The sequence below is a fragment of the Antrostomus carolinensis genome, unplaced genomic scaffold, assembly GCF_000700745.2.
Source record: "Antrostomus carolinensis isolate BGI_N321 unplaced genomic scaffold, ASM70074v2 scaffold18179, whole genome shotgun sequence".
NCBI classification, from domain to species: domain Eukaryota; kingdom Metazoa; phylum Chordata; class Aves; order Caprimulgiformes; family Caprimulgidae; genus Antrostomus; species Antrostomus carolinensis.
Window position 1 is genome coordinate 9,539 of NW_010339418.1, and position 18,172 is coordinate 27,710.

General features: G+C 37.0%; 1 protein-coding gene across 1 annotated transcript; it reads right to left on the reverse strand.

Moving 5' to 3' along the window:
* Positions 1 to 509: 509 nt before the first annotated feature.
* ZNF407 (zinc finger protein 407) lies at positions 510 to 11,259 on the reverse strand. The gene is made up of 2 exons (XM_010175851.1): positions 6,486 to 11,259; positions 510 to 628 (listed from the first exon to the last, which is right to left on the reverse strand). Exons 1-2 carry the CDS (start codon positions 11,257 to 11,259, stop codon positions 510 to 512), a joined length of 4,893 nt encoding a protein of 1,630 aa, XP_010174153.1.
* Positions 11,260 to 18,172: the final 6,913 nt, after the last annotated feature.

Consider the following 18,172-nt stretch of genomic DNA (forward strand, 5'->3'; position numbering starts at 1 on the left):
TATATAAAATACTTCAATTTATTTTTTCAGTCTTCTGCCTGCAATATTTCATATCTGTTTGTTTGAAAAATCAGTCTTCTGTTTTGTTTTTGTAAAGAATGAAAACCCTAATGGAGTCCAGAAATCTGTTAATGGCACTAAAATTATAACAGTATAGCAAAAGAAAAACCCCCACACAGTAAAGTCTATATTATATATTTTTTATGTCTTTAAATGGAATTTACAGTTCTCCCTGGCAATGTGAATGAACATCCTATAATTTAGTCAATTTACAGATTACAGGTTCAAATTGACCTTGTAGCCCATAAAATTGCTCATCTTCAGTGCAGGATTAGAAGTGGGAAAAGAATGTCATAACTGTATTTAAGGAATTTACCATAACAATGGAAAGGAGGATATGCATGCATAATTTTAGCCACTCTTGCTCACATCACAGTTTTCAATTCTGAAACAATGCATATCCTGCACTCTTCTCCTGGTTAACCATGGTGGAGACTGTTTCAATTTACTCACCCACAGACATGACACTTGTATTCCCTCATCCCAAGGTGCCTCTTGACATGGTTTCTGGCATCTCCGAGCTGAGCTGTTGCAAAGTGGCATATCTTGCACTTGAATGGCTTTGATCCTAAGTAAAATTTAGCATAAGATATGAGTTGAATTAGAATAATATATCACCCACAGTTAAAGAAATAAAAAATCCGAGGAAAAAATAACCTTTAAAAAAGCCTATCCCACATTTAACCTGCTGGAGATTTTTGCCTAACAAAAAAAGTATCTTGTACATAAATTTATAACTGCCAGGACACAGATGGTATATACTACATATTACTAATTTAAAGTATCCTTAAGTTCAAGATCACAGCAACTACTCTCTTAACTTTTAATGAGAATTTACTTTTTTTTTTTTTTTACTTGAAAAACACACAAAATATTAAAATGAGAAGACAATATAATTAGCAAATAACCTTTCAACAAAATGGCAAAAGTTGTTCTACACCTTTCCCAATTTCCAAATGCTGCAATTCAGGTAATGGTCTTAAAAGGGGCTTGATATTGGTGTGAACTGCAAAATGTACTTGCTTTTTTAAGCAAATATATTTAAAGTAAAGTAATTCCAACTTTGAATAGATTTCACATTAGCATTGGTATTTCAGATTTGTTCTGTCACACACAGAAATGATTCATCACCTAGCTATTGTAATGACATGCAATGTATGAATATACAGTGGATAAAATATTATGCCTTTATGACTGTTTTATGGTCAAGAATTTATGATTATTCTGCAAACCAGAAGTATTGACATTTTGGCTATTATTTATTTCAAGAACAAACTTTAATACTAAATGTTTACTGCAGACCAAAGAACTCTGAAATTATTTCACCAAGGAAGAAGTAAGTATTCTTGTATCACATCAGTTCAGCAAAAAGTCAAATCATTTGTCTGTCTTAATTAACAGTGATCCCCTCCCAAGGATGGAAGAACTATTTTTTTTTTACTCAAATAGTTAAACTGGGCACATGTCAGTCCCCATGTTATTACGCAGCAACACAATTCTAAAGCATGCTGTAGCACTTTCCAATTTTCTGACCACTAAATCCTTAAATCAGTAAATCAAAATCATAGAACTGCAGTTAAAAGCAAGTACAATATGGTCACAGAGTCTCCATATTATGTTTAGTATATGTTTTGTGAAGTACTTTTTCCAGTACAGTTAAGCATAATATGAAATATGTGATCTTTAATAAATATACATAAAGAGCTCTGATAAGAAAAATGTTGCACTATATCATACTTGATCAATGAACCTTTTAGCTTTGCCCTTGAAAACAGAATATCCTCCAAGAATCCATTGGTGAAATTGAGGATCTTAGTAAAAATTTTTAGCGTCTTAAATTCCAATTTAATTCCCAAAAGCTGACGAAAAATGAAGCATTTAATTTTAATCTTCTAACTGAAATAAAAAAGTCAACAGTACTAAGCACGGGCAGACAAGGTTGAATATTTCACAGTTCAATGACAATGAAGCCAGATCTCTTAATATTTCCATTTCTACTGTTGGAAGTAGATGTAAAATATATTTAGCACCTGAATGGTTATATCTAGTCAGCTTTATATGTTTAAATGTCAAAAGCAGGTTGAGACTGCAGCTAACAGCAATCACAGTCTATCAATCACACTGAAAAACTACAGTTTATTTAAATGATCCTGATAAAACTAAATTAATCATTAATTTGGTGACATTTCAAATCAACACTGCATTCTATAAAGAGACCCATGCAAATTAAAAAAAAAAAAAAGCCTATCTTTGCACTAAATAAAAGAGTGTTAAAAGTTGATGTTTTAACTTATGATCCTAAAGACTAATTGCACAATTAATAACATCAAGGCCATAATTGGAGAGGATTTTTTTTAAATCTATTGGTGTTTATACTGCTCTTTTTTGTCATAGAAATCAAATTCCATATGGATTCAATCCTACGTTCCCTTAGTTTCTCTCTTACTGACTAAATTGTAAATTTGTTCCTCATTCTGCTACTGCAGGTGTCCTGCAGGGCTTCCATACAAGACCTTTGCTGTTTTCCATTTACATGACTCCTTTGTGAAAAACTCAAGTTCAGGCCAATCGTAGCTACAGTGTGCTGACAATACAGAAATGTATTATTCTGTTGACTGCTCTCATCCAAAAATCACTGAGGCCTTCAGGGGTTTTTTTTATTTATTTCTCAGATCCAGTGCTGAATATCTGTTAACATCTCCATTTAAACTCTATGAAAATTCAAGTGCTGGCAGGCTCCTGTCAGTACTTATCACCTGAAAGAGGAGCAGGGCACCCCCCTTTTAGGTTGCTGGTGCCAAATTTGTTCTACTATGTTCTTGGATATAAAATTCTTCAAATTTTATACTTAAGATGAAGACATTGGACTAAGAGTTAAACTAATGGGGAAAAAAACCCTGTATTTACATAAGGCTATGTGAAACAATGTTGAAGGAATTAACCATTTCTTAGCCATACTTACCACAAACTTTAAAGGTTCCCATATGCTGTGTTAAATGTGACACTATTGGATTCACATTTGGCTTTTAGTTCACAGATAAATGAGAAAAATACTTTTAATATAGCATCTTTACAACCAAATGAATTTAAAAAAAAAAAAAAAAGCCACAGAATTACTTTACCCACAAGTTATGGCGTGGAAACAAAGTGTACCTTTTCTGATGGCAACAGTAAAGGGGAGGCAGAGGGAGAACACGTGAAAACCAACACCATCAAATTGAAAATAGACTAAATTTAAGAGTTTAGGTCAGACAGACACAAACCATGCTACTGATTTTCAGAGAAGACTGGAGTTTATAGTCCTTATTTTACATCAAGATAATAGAGACCCAAAACTGTAATAAAAAAATCACTGCCTCAGCTTTAAGCCAGCCAAAGGCAACATCATCTGCACCAGCAGGCATGGCTCCATCCCTAGCTCAGGTCCAATGCAAAGTGAGCACAGTGGCATGAAATACCATCATACCATTTCCTCCTAAGTTTAGGACATAGGGAGTAAGATACCACACCTACATTGGGCAAATCTTCTATTAACTGAGAAATCTGATGAGAAACGAAACAAAGATGATGTGGTTGCAGGTGATTTTTCCTCAGTTGTTGATTGTTAATTAAGTTTATGGGACCTGCATCAATTGCAAACTAAAAAGTCTTCCACCTCTACTACTCCTTTTATTTTTCTTTACACTTCCTCATTTTCACTTGTCAACATGTGATGGACTTACTTGTTATCTCCTCTCTAGCTAAGCTTCCCTTTCATTTGCAATGTGAAAATCTCCTACATTATTTAACAGTATTTTGAAACATTATTTTTCTATTAATGGAAATCATTACTTCTATCTTTCTATAAGAAAGGTATTACTTGTATCTTCCCTTCCCACCCCCCACCCCAAACCATCACCAATTACTCAATTAAAAAAAGGCAAGGAGCTGGATATGATTACACTTACATACATATACAAACATATATATGCACATCTGGATGCTGAAGAAAGATTTTGTTTTTTAAAAAGCACATAATCAGGGCAATAAACGGGAAAATGTGCAACTTTGCCCCTCTTATGTACCTGGTGTTACCCTGGAACAGATGGGAAGCTACAAGTACTGTATTCTGCCTCACCGATGTCATAAGCCAGTGTATATACAGTTATTGGAGGAGGTCAGTTCTCTCTGCCACCACTCCCAGTAACCCAAAAATATTTGTTTCTTATTCAACTGCATCCATTGTAATACAGATTGGAAGAAAAGGTTCTATAAGACACAAAGGAAATCACAAATATGAAAATACAGATTGGAAGAGAAAGCCTTCTTCCCATTAACTATTAATAAAAGTCTCCGCATTACAATTTATGTGAATAAGCAAAGCATTAAAAAAGCGTTTCATTTAAAAGTGCCATGAGAAAGAGGGCAGATAAAACTATTTGTAACCCTTCTATAGCCCCTTTGCAAGCACCATCAAAAAATGACTTGCAGAATGAAATGTATTCTTTTACTGCTTTGCATATTTAGGGCCATCCAAAAGCACAATAAAAATATACTTCATGATAAGACCTACACACAAGATGTTAAAAAGTACACTAACTTTTACTAAATGTTACAATCAATGATGTAACTTATGTAAGTAGGGTTGCTTTGTCATATATTGATAGTTACCTCACTTTCACATCCACATTAACTTGATTTTAAATGCAATTAATACATATAGTCAAGGAAGACTAATGGACTACATTCTGCACTTAACCTGGTGGACATTTTCAAATGGCACAAGTGACCAGTGCAAACCTATTTTGCATTGTAAACGACTAAATAAATCTTAATGGATTAAGAATGATCAGCTATCAACACACAAGGGAAATTAAGTGCTGAAATGCCTACATTGATTATTTTAAATTATTAGCCTTACTCTGTTCTTGAATTTGTATGCTTTTAGTGAGCTTTAACACATTTACAAGACTTATTGACTATAATTACAAGAGAATTCAAGTAATGGACACATCAATTATAAGCAACATGTCTTGACCAGACAGTTGCATAAAGAATTCTAAAGAGAGCTCCATTAGCATCCTCCCCCTTAGTTTTATTCAGTTTTATCTGCCGTAAGAGGGCATATTAAGGGCTTATACAGCTGTTCTGACCATGTGAACACAAGCGGCCCTCTAAAGACTTAACACTGCATTCAGGGTTGGATATTAGCTGAAGCAATACAGATAACTACGTTATCGACAGGACAGGAGTAATGCTGAAAGTATTAAGTATGTGAGTTATTGGTACACATGAATACTGGAGTTACAGTAAAATACTTTGAAAGGTTTGAAATACAATACCCATGTTCCTCAAGATTTATTTTAAACTTTGTTGTCCAGTCACACCCTTGCCTTTTCATAAAAAACTTACAAAACTATTTTAGAATTATGCCAGGAATTACCATTCTTTTATGTTTCTATTTTCTTACCTTTTTGTTCTCTTCCTTGTAACCATGCACTAAGTTTCAAATACTGCATGAATTTAAACTATAGCTTCCATAATAAGCCATTATTTAAAAGTACAGTAAAATAAACCTTACAGTTTTAATGAAAATATGTTCATTGAAATGTGAATTTATTATTCAAATCCACTCATAAATTCAACCATGGAGACACCACTTGTCTAAGCAGAGCTCAGTGATTTAGAAAAGCTGTCTATTTAAAATAAAGAATGTATGGCAGGTTTATAGAAACATCACAGTGAATTTTTACATAAATTTAGAACTGCAGCTTATGCATTTTTCTACAAAAATGTTTTTAAATTTTCCACTTAAAATTAAACATAAAAATGAATTAAAAATGTGATCAGCACAGAAACTAAATCAGATGCTACATCCCTGTGCATCACATCAGCCTTACACACTACCTTCCTAAAAGGCTGACCAATTCCAATTCCCAAAACTTAGTTTAAAAAAAAAAAAACAAAACCTTTTGATGCTTCTTATTGGTAATTACTTAGGAATGATATAGCATCAAATGTCTACCTTGAAGCATTATGTAATGCTGAAAGTGTAACTGAATTGAAATGAAATAAACAATTTTGATATCAAACAACTGTGAGGAAGTTAGAAAGAAAAGTTAATTGTTCTCTCACACCACCACTGCTTCATTATATAAATTTAAGAACCAATTAATAGTTACAATTTAGATTAAGTGGAACAAAATCTCTCTGTATGAAACAAAAAGCAGAAGGGTGACTGCACTTAAAATGCTCTTACAAGTTCTGCCCTTTGATCACTGTATTTTCATACCCTTCTAGGTAATTGTGAATTTCATCAGGGGTTCATCAGTCGATATGAATGCCAGTTCATAAGAAATGTTAAAGAGATTAACAAGCAGAAAAAGACCAATGATATAATTCACTCTGTTTGAAAGAGACCCCTTGCAAAGAGAGCGTTTCCATACCTGTATGGGTACGGATGTGAGCTAGGAAGGCCATGGAATTGCTACTTCTACACATCTTCCCACAATACTTGCAGACATTGCCTTGGTTCTCTTCCCTTTCCCTGTTAATTTGCTCAGTGTCTTCCACAATGTACTTATTCACTTCCCGCAACAGCTCTTCGTGTTGCTCTTTGATGTGGAGAAACAAGCTCTGCTCTGAATCGAAGGGCTCTGTGCACTTCACGCACTTAAAGGTAGCACCTCCTTCGGGCAGCTCCTCCACGCTTGCCTGCTCATTTCGCATGTGCCCAGCACTGGCTAAGTGCTGGTGAAGGTTGCTCTCTGTGTAAAATGATTTTCCACAGAGTAAACAGTGAAAATGTTTTTCTTTTGAAGGATGTTTCATGGCTATGTGAACATTTAGTCCGCTCAAGCCATCTGCTAGAAAACCACAGTCATCGCAGCGAATACGTGTCAGTTCCCCAAGGGAAATTCCTTCTGACTTTTTCTTTTTCCCACCACTTGGTGAAGGCTCTGCTTTTGCTGTGAGCTCACTAGCTTTCAAGCCACCTGACATCTGTCCTTCAGCAGAATGGTCAGTGGCCTCCCCATCTTGATGGCTTTTTAACCTCACTATAGAAGAATCAAACTTGCCAAAATTTTGCATTGCCTTTCCTTTATCATCAGCACTGATAACTGTTCCTAAAGCCTCATTACTACTTTCTTGCATGCCCTCAGCTGTTGAGCCATCTGCCTCCCAAACATTGTTATTTATAGTTACTTCTGCTTCATGTTGTGCTTCCATAAGGGCTTCTTCCTCCTCCCCAGTAGGATCGTCTTTGAAACTTCCGTCATCCTCTAAACTATGTACATTTTGTACCGTTTCTCCAATGTTTCCAGGAAAATTTGATTGCTCTACTGCACTACTTGTTTCTGGAAGAGTCAGCGTAAGTGGGTTATTTTTTTTCAGTGACATTTTTTTGAGAATGTCTGTATTTCTACACTCTACTTCATGGTTTTCTCTATTTGCTTCCGAGCTTTCCTCGCCTTTTCCTGAATTCAATTCTGTGCTGCTTGATATATCTTGATTTTCTGCAGTGCAATCATCATCTGAGTTGAGCAGCTCCTGCCCATGCCTACTTTTCTGCAACTCACAAGTACCTGCTTCTTTAACTGAAACCTCCTTGTCAAGTTTAACAACTTTATATTTCTGGGCAGCTTGCTGGCATCCTTCATAAGAAAGGTTCTCTCCTCCATTTTTAGATTCCTCTTCAAGTTCACCTTCTACTGCATTTTGGGAACTGCCACCTTTAGGCATTCCGGGAGAGGCATCTTCCTCGAAGACACTATTCTCAGTTAAGCTTTTACTCATATGATCACCTTCTGCTGTATCATTGGCACATTTTGTTTCACCTAAAACAGTTTTTGATTGTCCTGCACTGTGATGGCGCTCTTCCTGAGACAAAGCAGTGCCTTCTTTAGTGATACTTGCTGTGTTTGCTTCCTCCCCAGAAGAATAAACATAAGATTCTCTTCTAATTTTATGTTTCTCTGTTGCTGCATGCCTAATCATCTCTCTGCGAGTAACAGCATAGTAGTCACAAGCCATGCAGTAGTATTCAAATTGGTTTGTATGTTTTCGTTTCACATGCAGCTCTAAAGAAGAAGAAGAATGAGCAATGAAACTGCAGTGTACGCACTTGTTGTCATTTGCACCGATTGCTCTTCTCTGGTCACCATCTTGAGTAACCTGAGCTGGTTCCAGAAATATACGTTGGTTTATATTTAATGGATTACTGGTATGTTCCAGATCTGGCAGCCTACTGGCATTTACAACTTCAAGCTCAGCATCTCCTTGCTCAGCTTCCTGATTGTCCAAGACAGAATTTTCCAAATCTGACGACCGGTTACCACCCTCAACATGTTCATACAAGGTAGTCATGGGGCTGTTAGCCTTCTTGCTCATGGATTCAAAATTACCTCCTTCAGGGCTAATGATGATCTCTGACTTCTGTTTTCCACGTCCTTCTATTTCAACACGACTTTTGTGTTTTTTGGTTGCACAATGGCGTTCCATATCTCCTTTGGTTACAGTGTAATAATTGCAAACCTTACACAAATAGCTGTACTGATGACTGTGCTTTCGTCTGATGTGAACAGTCAAATTTGTAACACTGGAGGCCAAAAGACCACAATGGGTACATGTCCTAGAAACAGTGCCTTTGGGTTTCCCTCTTTTGGGTGCATTAGCTAAAACCAATTCATTTTCACCAGTCCTTTGATCACCTGGAACAAATTCCTTATTTCTCGATAAGTTTTCCACAGAAGAGGATGAAATGTGTATAATTTCTTTATCTAACTCTATATTCCCACTCCCGGAAACTGAAGGATCTACCACTCTTTTAATACCACCAACACCAACACAAACCTTTTCAATACACTCTTCAAAACGTAGCCCAATGTTGTTTTTCCTGGCATTTTCAAGGTGCTTGCTTCTTTTGATATGCTTCTCCATTCCTTCCTTACTCAGTGAGTAGAGATTACATGCTTTGCAAAGGAAGTGATACTCCTGTGCATGTCGGAGTTTTATATGCCTTGTAAGAACTGTGGAAGATCTTGTCTTATAAAAACACTTTTTACATTGAAATTGGGTTTTATTCAGAACAGAATGCTTTAGTTCATTTCTGTGATTTATGAAGGAAGAGTCTGAAGTTTTTGCTTTCATTGATACTTCCATTTCCTTTGCAAAATTTTGGCTATTGTTTGATACCGAGTCAGCATAAATTCCGACTTGCAAGGTCTGATCACTGTTACTCAATGGAGTAGCTTGCTGAAATAATGAACCATCATGTTTCTCATTTTTTTGATGATTTATCAGCTCTTCTTCCATTTGAAAAAAAAGAATGCAAGTTGGACAACTATGGGACATATTATGCGCTTCACTCATATGGCTTCGAAGGCTGATCACATTCAAGCTGGTAAATGAACAGAGCTGACAATTAAAGCTACAAACACCCATCTGGTGTTTACTGTCCTGACAGTGTTGCTTCATGTCTTCCCTGACTCCAGAGGAATAACTACACATCTGACAATGAAACTGGATCCTTTTTGTATGAAGCTTTGCAACATGAATTTCCAAACTTTTTCTGTTCTGAAAAACATGACCACAATCAACGCAAGTATGCAGAACACCATGACCAGCAGTAAGTTTAACATTAGAAACTTGAGTATCTGTAGTGCTGGAAGAAAGGGTATTTGGATTATCTTCAGCAAGAGTTTGTATTTCTGAAGTAGTATTACAATTACTTCTAGCATCTGTTTCTAATTCTTTATGTGACATAGGGCTTGAATCACCAGGTTCAAGCTGTGTGCTGGAGATACGCTTCTTGTGTACTCTCTGAGTTTCAAGCTTGCCTCTCTTACTACTACCCAACAAATTGTACCTCCTTTTAACCTGCCTTTTTAATCTAAAAGACCTATTCTGTCCAAATGAAGACCTTAACAAGACAAAGTTTCTTTTATGTCCCAGCCTATCAAATTTCCTTGTCATGTTTAAACTGCTAACTAGCTTTTTGGTAGTCGGATGGAGTTCAGTTTTCTGCAAGACATTTTCTGATGGTTCTGCTATTTCCAGTTTTTCAGCATGGACTTCATAATTCCCTTCTACACCAGAAAAAAGCAACTTTTCTTCTGTCATAGTATCTGTTTTTTCAGTGGGGACGTTTGCAGATGGTATCATTTCAACAAGATTGGTGCCATCATTTTGTTCAGACAAACTTACTTTCGGTGCACTGCAAACACTTAAATCTTTTGCATCAGCACTTCTTGTGCTTAATTTACTGGCCCCAGCTTTCGCTCCGACATTCCTCTCTTTAGTTGCAGTAGATTGTTGGTTTTTAAATGATTTTTTTGTCAGTATCTGTACAAACCCTCCCTGTGCAGCAGGATTTTGGTGTTGAAGGCACGTCTCACCAAGGAAATGAGAATTTAGGAGATTTTCCTCAGCACTCTGAAAACCACAACGATCACAACAAAATACCTTGGATTTCTCATGATCTTGCTTAACTTGCGTATGTAATGTTGAACTACATTCAGCTGTGCAACTACAGTGAGGGCATGTTTGCTCTTTGGATTGTTTAGAGGGGCTTCCTGGTTTATGTTTTTCCATATCAGAGCAGGAAGGGAAACACTGATTACTCATTTTGCCTTTCAGATCTTTGTCTATGTTTCCAACTGTACAGCCAACACTGATTTCTTCTGAAGAAGACAACCTATCATGAACAGTAGCTGGCACCTCTTGTGAATGTTTATTTTCCTTGTGAATTTTCAATATGGCACCATCAGCACATTTGAAATCACAATGTAGGCACAGGAAATTTGAATTAAATATGTTATCACCAAGACAACTGGTGATTCCTTCCTTCTTTACAGCTCCAGCTACTATACCACCTGCTTCTCCAGCTATGACTTTGTGCAATTTCCTTTCACTATCTTTCATGTCTTCTGAAGAACTCAGTTTTCTTTTTCTGGAGGCATTTTCAAGTTTGTCTGCTTCAACAGCATCCAGGTTTGGTGATCCTGACAGTGCCCTTTTGTTTGTGCCATTCTCTTTTCTTTTCTTTCCAAGGTCCCCAAACACTTCATCTGACATAAGCCTTGTTTTCTGCTGAGATGAAGAATCACATCCAGCATTTTCTCGTGATGTATTTGTCCAGGATTCTTCTGTCAGCTCAGTTTGTAAACTCTCATTAACATCACCTCTCTTCTTACTTTCCTCCTCATTCATTCTTGACATTGATATTATCAATTGTAGATCATTTGGCTTAGTACCTATAAAACAAAAGAGTTACGATTAGTCTTTTATGCACAACCAAATGTTAAAAGATTCAAGTAAAAAAAGCGCAATATAGTAAACTAAAAGCATTGTGGGAAGACAAACACAATGAAAGATAAGAGGTTACATTTTCAGCATGATGTCTAAACTTATGACATCTAAAAATCAAACCAACTTCTAGGCACTTGGTTACAGAGCTCTCACTGTGATGAGCACCATGTGAGTGACCACTGGCCTCAATAGGTTTTGTGTAATCAAGTAATTTACTACATGCTTATACTTGGGCAGACAAGCCTAACCTTTGTTTCTGGAAGCATTTTTTAGGACACGAAACACTAACAGCTTTCAGGGAATCAGCCATGAGATGTTCAACTTTTCCTGAACTAGAAATCCAGGTGCTCAGATTTAAAAGCTCCAAGGAGAAAATAACCATGACTGCAACAACAAGCAAAACAAAGCCAAAATAAATTTCAAATATTGTAAGCATGAAGCTTTCTTTCCTTCCTTTGCTTAATTATCTGCTAAAGAGAAGAAGGGAGAACACAAATAGAGCCACGTTCTAAAAGAATATGCCATAAGTATAGTTCCTCATCATTCCTAAAACATCTTCTAAAACCTCATTTCCCAATTGGTGGGGGGAGGGTAAGAAAGAAAAAAAAAAAAAGTATGAAATAGCAGTGCAGAGAAGGGCAGCATCTTTGAACCCCAGCACAAACTCTAACCATCTAAATCCAGTTACCAAAAGCTTTTGCTCAACTGCCCAGTGTGACCTTCCTGCTCCCAAAAAGATGTCACCATTAGAAAACTGATGGTACCAACACTGTTTATAAGAGGGATGGGGGTGGGAAATCAAATCTTGACATTTATTACCTTTTCATTTTGATATGAAGCAATTGAGAACTGAAAATGCATTTCATTTTAACAGATGACTAAATACTAAATGTTTATGTGCTTTACACTATGATTTAAACAACAATTTGCTGCAGATCCAAGTACCCAGTTTTTTGTTCAGTTACCCACTGAATGAGGCCATGACCACAACAGTAAGTACCTCCTGACAAGATTAAGTAATTGCAATGTTGATACATACACAGGGTACAAAAAATTATTCAAGTACATGCTAAAAAAAATGCTTATTTTTGAGGACAAATTAAGAAACTATTAACCTGGGGAAATATACTCAAATCAGTCAGACTTACTACCTATGGAAGTAAAAAAATGCTTTTCTGACTAATAATAATTTATGAAAGGCCTATAAGGAATTGAGTGCACAGTAGCTGCATATATTGAACAGTTTTTCAACTACAGGTCTCTCACTGAGCTAAAATACTGACCAAACTTTTACCAAGCTAGCTATACCTAAATAACAAGAGAATAACCACCTCCAGATCACAACAGCCCTTTGGAGGATCCAGATACTGCTTCTCTTAGTGTAGTTTTCTGATTCTTAGACACTATTATTTTTTTGTGTTCACTAAACCACGATAGAAACTACCGCAAGCAGTCAGAAGTAAAACAATCTCAGCTGGTGTAAATCAGCACATTGATAGTATGTTCAAAAACGCTACAGCAATTAATAGCAGAGGAGGATGAAGCCTCTGAAGTGCAAGCTTACCCTGAAAACATCTTTGAGCTCTGTTTGGGATACAGAAAAAGAAGATCAGATGAACATTATGTTGTTTAACTGCAGTACAACTTTATTTATATAACTTATTCCTATCAAGAAATTACTTCAGTGATGAGTGCCACAAGTCCATCTTTAACTGTTTGTACCCACAGCCACGGGTCCTTTCCCGCGCTGCACCTCCCAGCCCATTACTGAGACCTGACCACTCTTTAAAAAAACATGGTCTGAGGGAGAACAGTTTTTTCTTTGCTGTACAAGACAATTTGCAATCTCAAACCAATTCTCCATCTTCTTTATAGGCTACTTTCTTCTCAGACCATCTGATTTATCAGAGAACCTGTCCAGCAGTGAACTAATACCTGCATTGGAAATTTCCACTATCAAAGGTCATATCAGGATAATTAGAGGTTTCTCCACTGACAAAAAATTATATATTCAAGACTTAATATAAGTAGGGGACTGGTGGCTCCACACCATACTCTCTTCTGACACACTTCATGCCCATTTAAAGCCATCCTATAATTTGATTTAAACCTTAAAGTGCTGTCATATCTAGAACAACCTCTGTCAGAAATCCCAAGCCTCTTTCAGCCTAAGAAACAGTAATTACCAGAGCTGGATGCTTCCCAGCTGTCACAGGCAGGTACCGGCAGTCTCAGAATACGCCTTCTCTGCCCCACTAGCGCCCATCTCCACTAGGCACTCACACACCTCAAAAAAGATGGCTGATTCTTTCCATACAGTATCTGCAGGCTTACTCTTACTTCTCAGCATTTTTTCACCAACTCTCCAATAGAAGTTCATCCTGCTCTGTGCTCTACCAAAAATCACGGATCACAAGACCAGTTCTGGCACCCAACCTTGTCTTCAACTCAACTGTATTTCATGAATTAATGATTTTTTTCAAGTGCTTAGGGGGAAAAATAAAAAATATTTCCCTTATTTTATCTTTGTAAACTTTTTGTAGTCATAACTACAAACTAGTTGCCAGGCAAGTGAAAAATGCAAACCACAAATCTCATAGGTGCTGCCAATAATTTCACTATGAAATTTAAATAGTCACATATGTAAATCACACACAAATATGCTAAGGAACTTTACACCCCTGCCTTCTTGCCTAATTCCTCCAGTTCTCCAAGTCAACAGTAAACGGAGACACTTATCTCTGCCTTCATTTCATTACAAACTTCTAACATGTAGACAGAAGATGCACCCTGCTTCATTTACAGGCAGTATTCCTAATGAAGTCAACAGCCTTAGGTCTACCCCCACAATTAATAACAAGTATTATCAAGGCAACAGCTTCTCGTCTACACAGCACAGGTTAGGTGTAGCAATGATACGCCTTTACTAGTTTCATCTCTCACATGTGTGTTTTCATGAAAATTATCTCCCCCTGCACACCCTTCCTATAGTTAGATTTGCCTCTGTCCAACCTCCATATAAACTGTGTCAAAATATCACTTCATGGGAGTATGCACCTGCATGAAACCTTAATCTGGAAGCAATTCTCTTTTCAAGAAAACAACTATAAGATGGTTGCTGTTGTTTCTCTAAAATTACCCCTATATTAATTAATGTAAGGAATTAAATTGCCTTTAATTTCTTTTAGTTCTCTTTTAAAGTTGCCTTTAGGACAAGAACAAATCTGAGGCAGACACTTAATGGCTACTGTCACTCCTTTTTGATGAGACTATAGTCAGTGATTTGCTGAGATGTGGTCAGTTCACCACATCTCAGACGAGATCTCGACCACAACACTGAACCATGTTTCTGTTTCTCCCCTCTACAATCTTTGCTCAGATAAAACAGCTGTGTTTCTAACACAATTTCAGTAGTATATTCTTCAGCTTCCTTCATGGGAGAGTAGTGTCCCGCACCCAAAGGGAGCTGTGAGCAGACCTCTTCTAAGCTTCCCATATAGATTTATTGCACAAATGACTATTAGCACTTGAAGGATGCATTCAGCGTATCATAAGCCTTCTCTAAGGCAAAAGAAGCCCAGAGTGCTTCTTCCTCTGCTGTAAGCTTCTCTCCTGAAAGCCCCTTCTCAGATTTGCCACAGGACAGGAAGACAATGGCAAAGCAACAAACTGGTCACAAATCTGGGTGGTTCTAATCCTCAGCCTGCATAAACGAATTCACTCTGCTCTCATCAAAGCCACTACAATAATTAAGGGCTAGCCTACACCTGGTATTAATATAGGAACCAGTGCATCAGAGAAGGCATCAGCAGCACTCCAAGTCTGTACAGTCCCAGTGACTGCATGATACATAAGGTTAAATGGGTTTCTTTTTGCAAAATTAATCTTTAATTAAACCTTAGTCCTGCACAGGGATCGTCATCAGGAGCAAAGAATCAGCATCTGGAATTTGATTAAATCAACTGGTAACCAAAACCACACTTTAGAAGTAATAATTAACCCTCTGCAGCCATGGCAACTTAAGCACATGCTTTAAGACTAACTTCTACTTATGAGTGAGACTGAATAAGCCTTTTGATACCAATGTAATGCTGGCAAACTCATACAGCAGTAGGATTGGGGAGGAATGGCTCTTTAACTGCCTTATTCATGGACCAACAAGACTGAAAACGGTGCAAGACCTCGTGCTTTTCCTTCTACCTTCACCTTTTAAAGATTCCAGTTTTGCTTTTACAAGTAACAGATATCTAAAGCACAATACATAACCACTTAATTGTATTGCATAAATAAGCCAGAGAGGATTTATAAAGGCTCTGAGACTGCACCAATGGTATCATGAGGTACAACACAGCAGACCACCAGAGCACAGGATCAAGCCCAAGCTAAGCAGACAGCAGTCAAATCTTCAGTATTTCCACAGTTTATAACCCAGTTCTGTCAAACAGCACTCTCTCAACATCATATTTGATGTCCAAAATGAAGCTGTTCTAACTCAAAAGTGGGTTGACTTTTTGTAACATAAATCTTTTGTTAATGTTCATATAAATCAAGTATAGCTGAACAGATTCTCAAAAGATAAGACCAAAAATTAATTTGCCACATTAGCTTCAGGTTAACAAATTCTTCTGCTTGGAGACAGTCATACATTACCTAACACATTTTAAGGCTCTTTGCAGCACACTGCTGTTCCTAAGTTTTGGAAAGAAACCTGTTGTGGCCTCACCATTTGTGCACAGAAAAAGCTAAGCTTAGTAATTCTCCTGGAAACAGGAGCTACATCTTTAACGTAGTGCTTTTCTTCAGTAACTTTCCAGGTGCCTGAAAGAAGTGAAACATTTACTCAAAATCTTCAAAAGCAAAACATTCGTTAAGGATGTTACATCTGCATAGACAAAATATCCAAATCTTTACAGAACATATGAGGAGACACACAGAGTTTTAAACTACAAGTGCATAACACACAATACTCTGCCTGTGTCACAGAAACCAATATAATTAAAGATTCTCCTCTTTCAAGCATTGGGATTTACAAATGGTCAGAATCATGGAGTTTCTGTTTCAATATTTAATCAAATTTAACAGACATTCCACCGTCACAATTCAGCAGCATCTCAATGCCTATTAAGAAGAAAAAAAATACAAAAATAAGAAAAATACCACTTCTTGAGCTGCTCTCACCATTTTTAACCAATAACAACACAGATTTTTGTATTCTTTCTACCATGCTTTCTTATATGTTGATATAGTATCTGCTACAGCTCTATACAAAAGCATCAGTCATTTTTGGACAGAAGATCTTTTATGTGATGGAAATTGAGAACATTTTAGTTGAGTGTTTTCTCTAACTTTTTTCCTCTGGTCCAAAAAACAGTATATAATTCTTCTATGCCAAAAATACTGGAGATAGTGCAGTTAAGATTTTCAATGTAAGACTTGCATTGCCTTAATCACCAGATGAAATTTAAGAAGTAGTAATCTTAAATCAAGATCAAAAGGACAAGCAATTTAGTGATGATCCATAAACCTGTAGTGAACTGCAAACTTCCTTAACTTGATGCTAAATACAATTTTATTTACTTCTCTCTTTGGTCATATGCCATCTCTTTAAGGGAAGGAGTAGCGATGTGCACAGAAGAATCCAAAGAAAGTATATTTACAAGTACTAAATTCAACTTTGGTTTTTTTATTTTTTATGCTAATCCTGGCATTAGAAATCCCAAAGCACTTCTCAGTCAGAGTATTATTGTCTCCAATACTCAATCTGCAGTGTTTGTAAAAGATGTGATGTATGGAAAACAGAATTTCTTTTTTTTTTTCCATTAAAAATTTCTTCTTTTTTAGACAATTAATTCTTTCAATGAAATCATGGATACAATGAAGCAAGATCATTTTAATGAGCTCCTTAAATAGCCTGCACAAAACTCAATGTGAACAACTCATCTCAACATATGACCTTTATGTCAAATAAACATCTTCTCATTTTCAAGGGCATAACATCCTTCCTATATCAAATCGTACGTCTGTCTTACGGCCTTACAAAGTGACCTCTCTTCCTTCTGAGAGACTAATCCAAGAGAATAGTCTCCTCATTGATGGAAAACAAGACAATATGGTTACTGGTCCATATGGAACAAAGACCACCTTTATTTTGAGGAGTATTTGATGCTAAACATTACAAATGTATTTTTCCCTTGCAGCTCAAGAATGCTGGAACATCGAGCATATGAAGAACTATGAGCAAGTTCTTGATATCACAGAGTCATGGAATCATTTAGGTTGGAAAAGACCTTTATGATGATTGAGTCTAACCGTAAACCTAACATTGCAAAGTCCACCTCTAAACCATGTCCCCAAGCACCACATCTACTCATCTTTTAAATACCACCAGGGATGGTGACTCATCTTCTTCCCTGGGCAGCCTCTTCCAATGCTTGATAACTCTCGGTGAAGAAATTTTTCCTGACATCCAATCCAAACCTCCCCTGGCACAATTTGAGGCCATTTCCTCTTGTTCTATCACTTGTTACTTGAGAAAAGAGACCAGCACCCACCTTGCTACAACCGCCTTTCAGGTAGTTGTAGAGAGCAACAAGGTCTCCCCTGAGCCTTCTTTTCCCCAGGCTAAACAACTCCAACTCCCTCTGCTGCTCCTCATAGGACTTGTGCTCCAGACCTTTCACCAGCTTGTTGCCCTCCTTTGGACCTGCTCCAGCACCTCAATGTCCTTCTTGTAGTGAGGGGCCCAAAACTGAACGCAGTACTTGAGGTGCAACATCACCAGTGCCGAGTACGGAGGCACAATCACTTCCCTGCTCCTGCTGGC

What these genes read in the sequence shown, in the direction of transcription:
- ZNF407 (XM_010175851.1), bottom strand. Translation starts at nt 11,259, where the DNA reads ATGTCAAGAATGAATGAGGAGGAAAGTAAGAAGAGAGGTGATGTTAAT. An exon ending in TCACATCCGTACCCATACAG is followed by an intron (nt 629 to 6,485) that starts GTATGGAAACGC and finishes AATTTTACTTAG; the next exon opens with GATCAAAGCCATTCAAGTGC.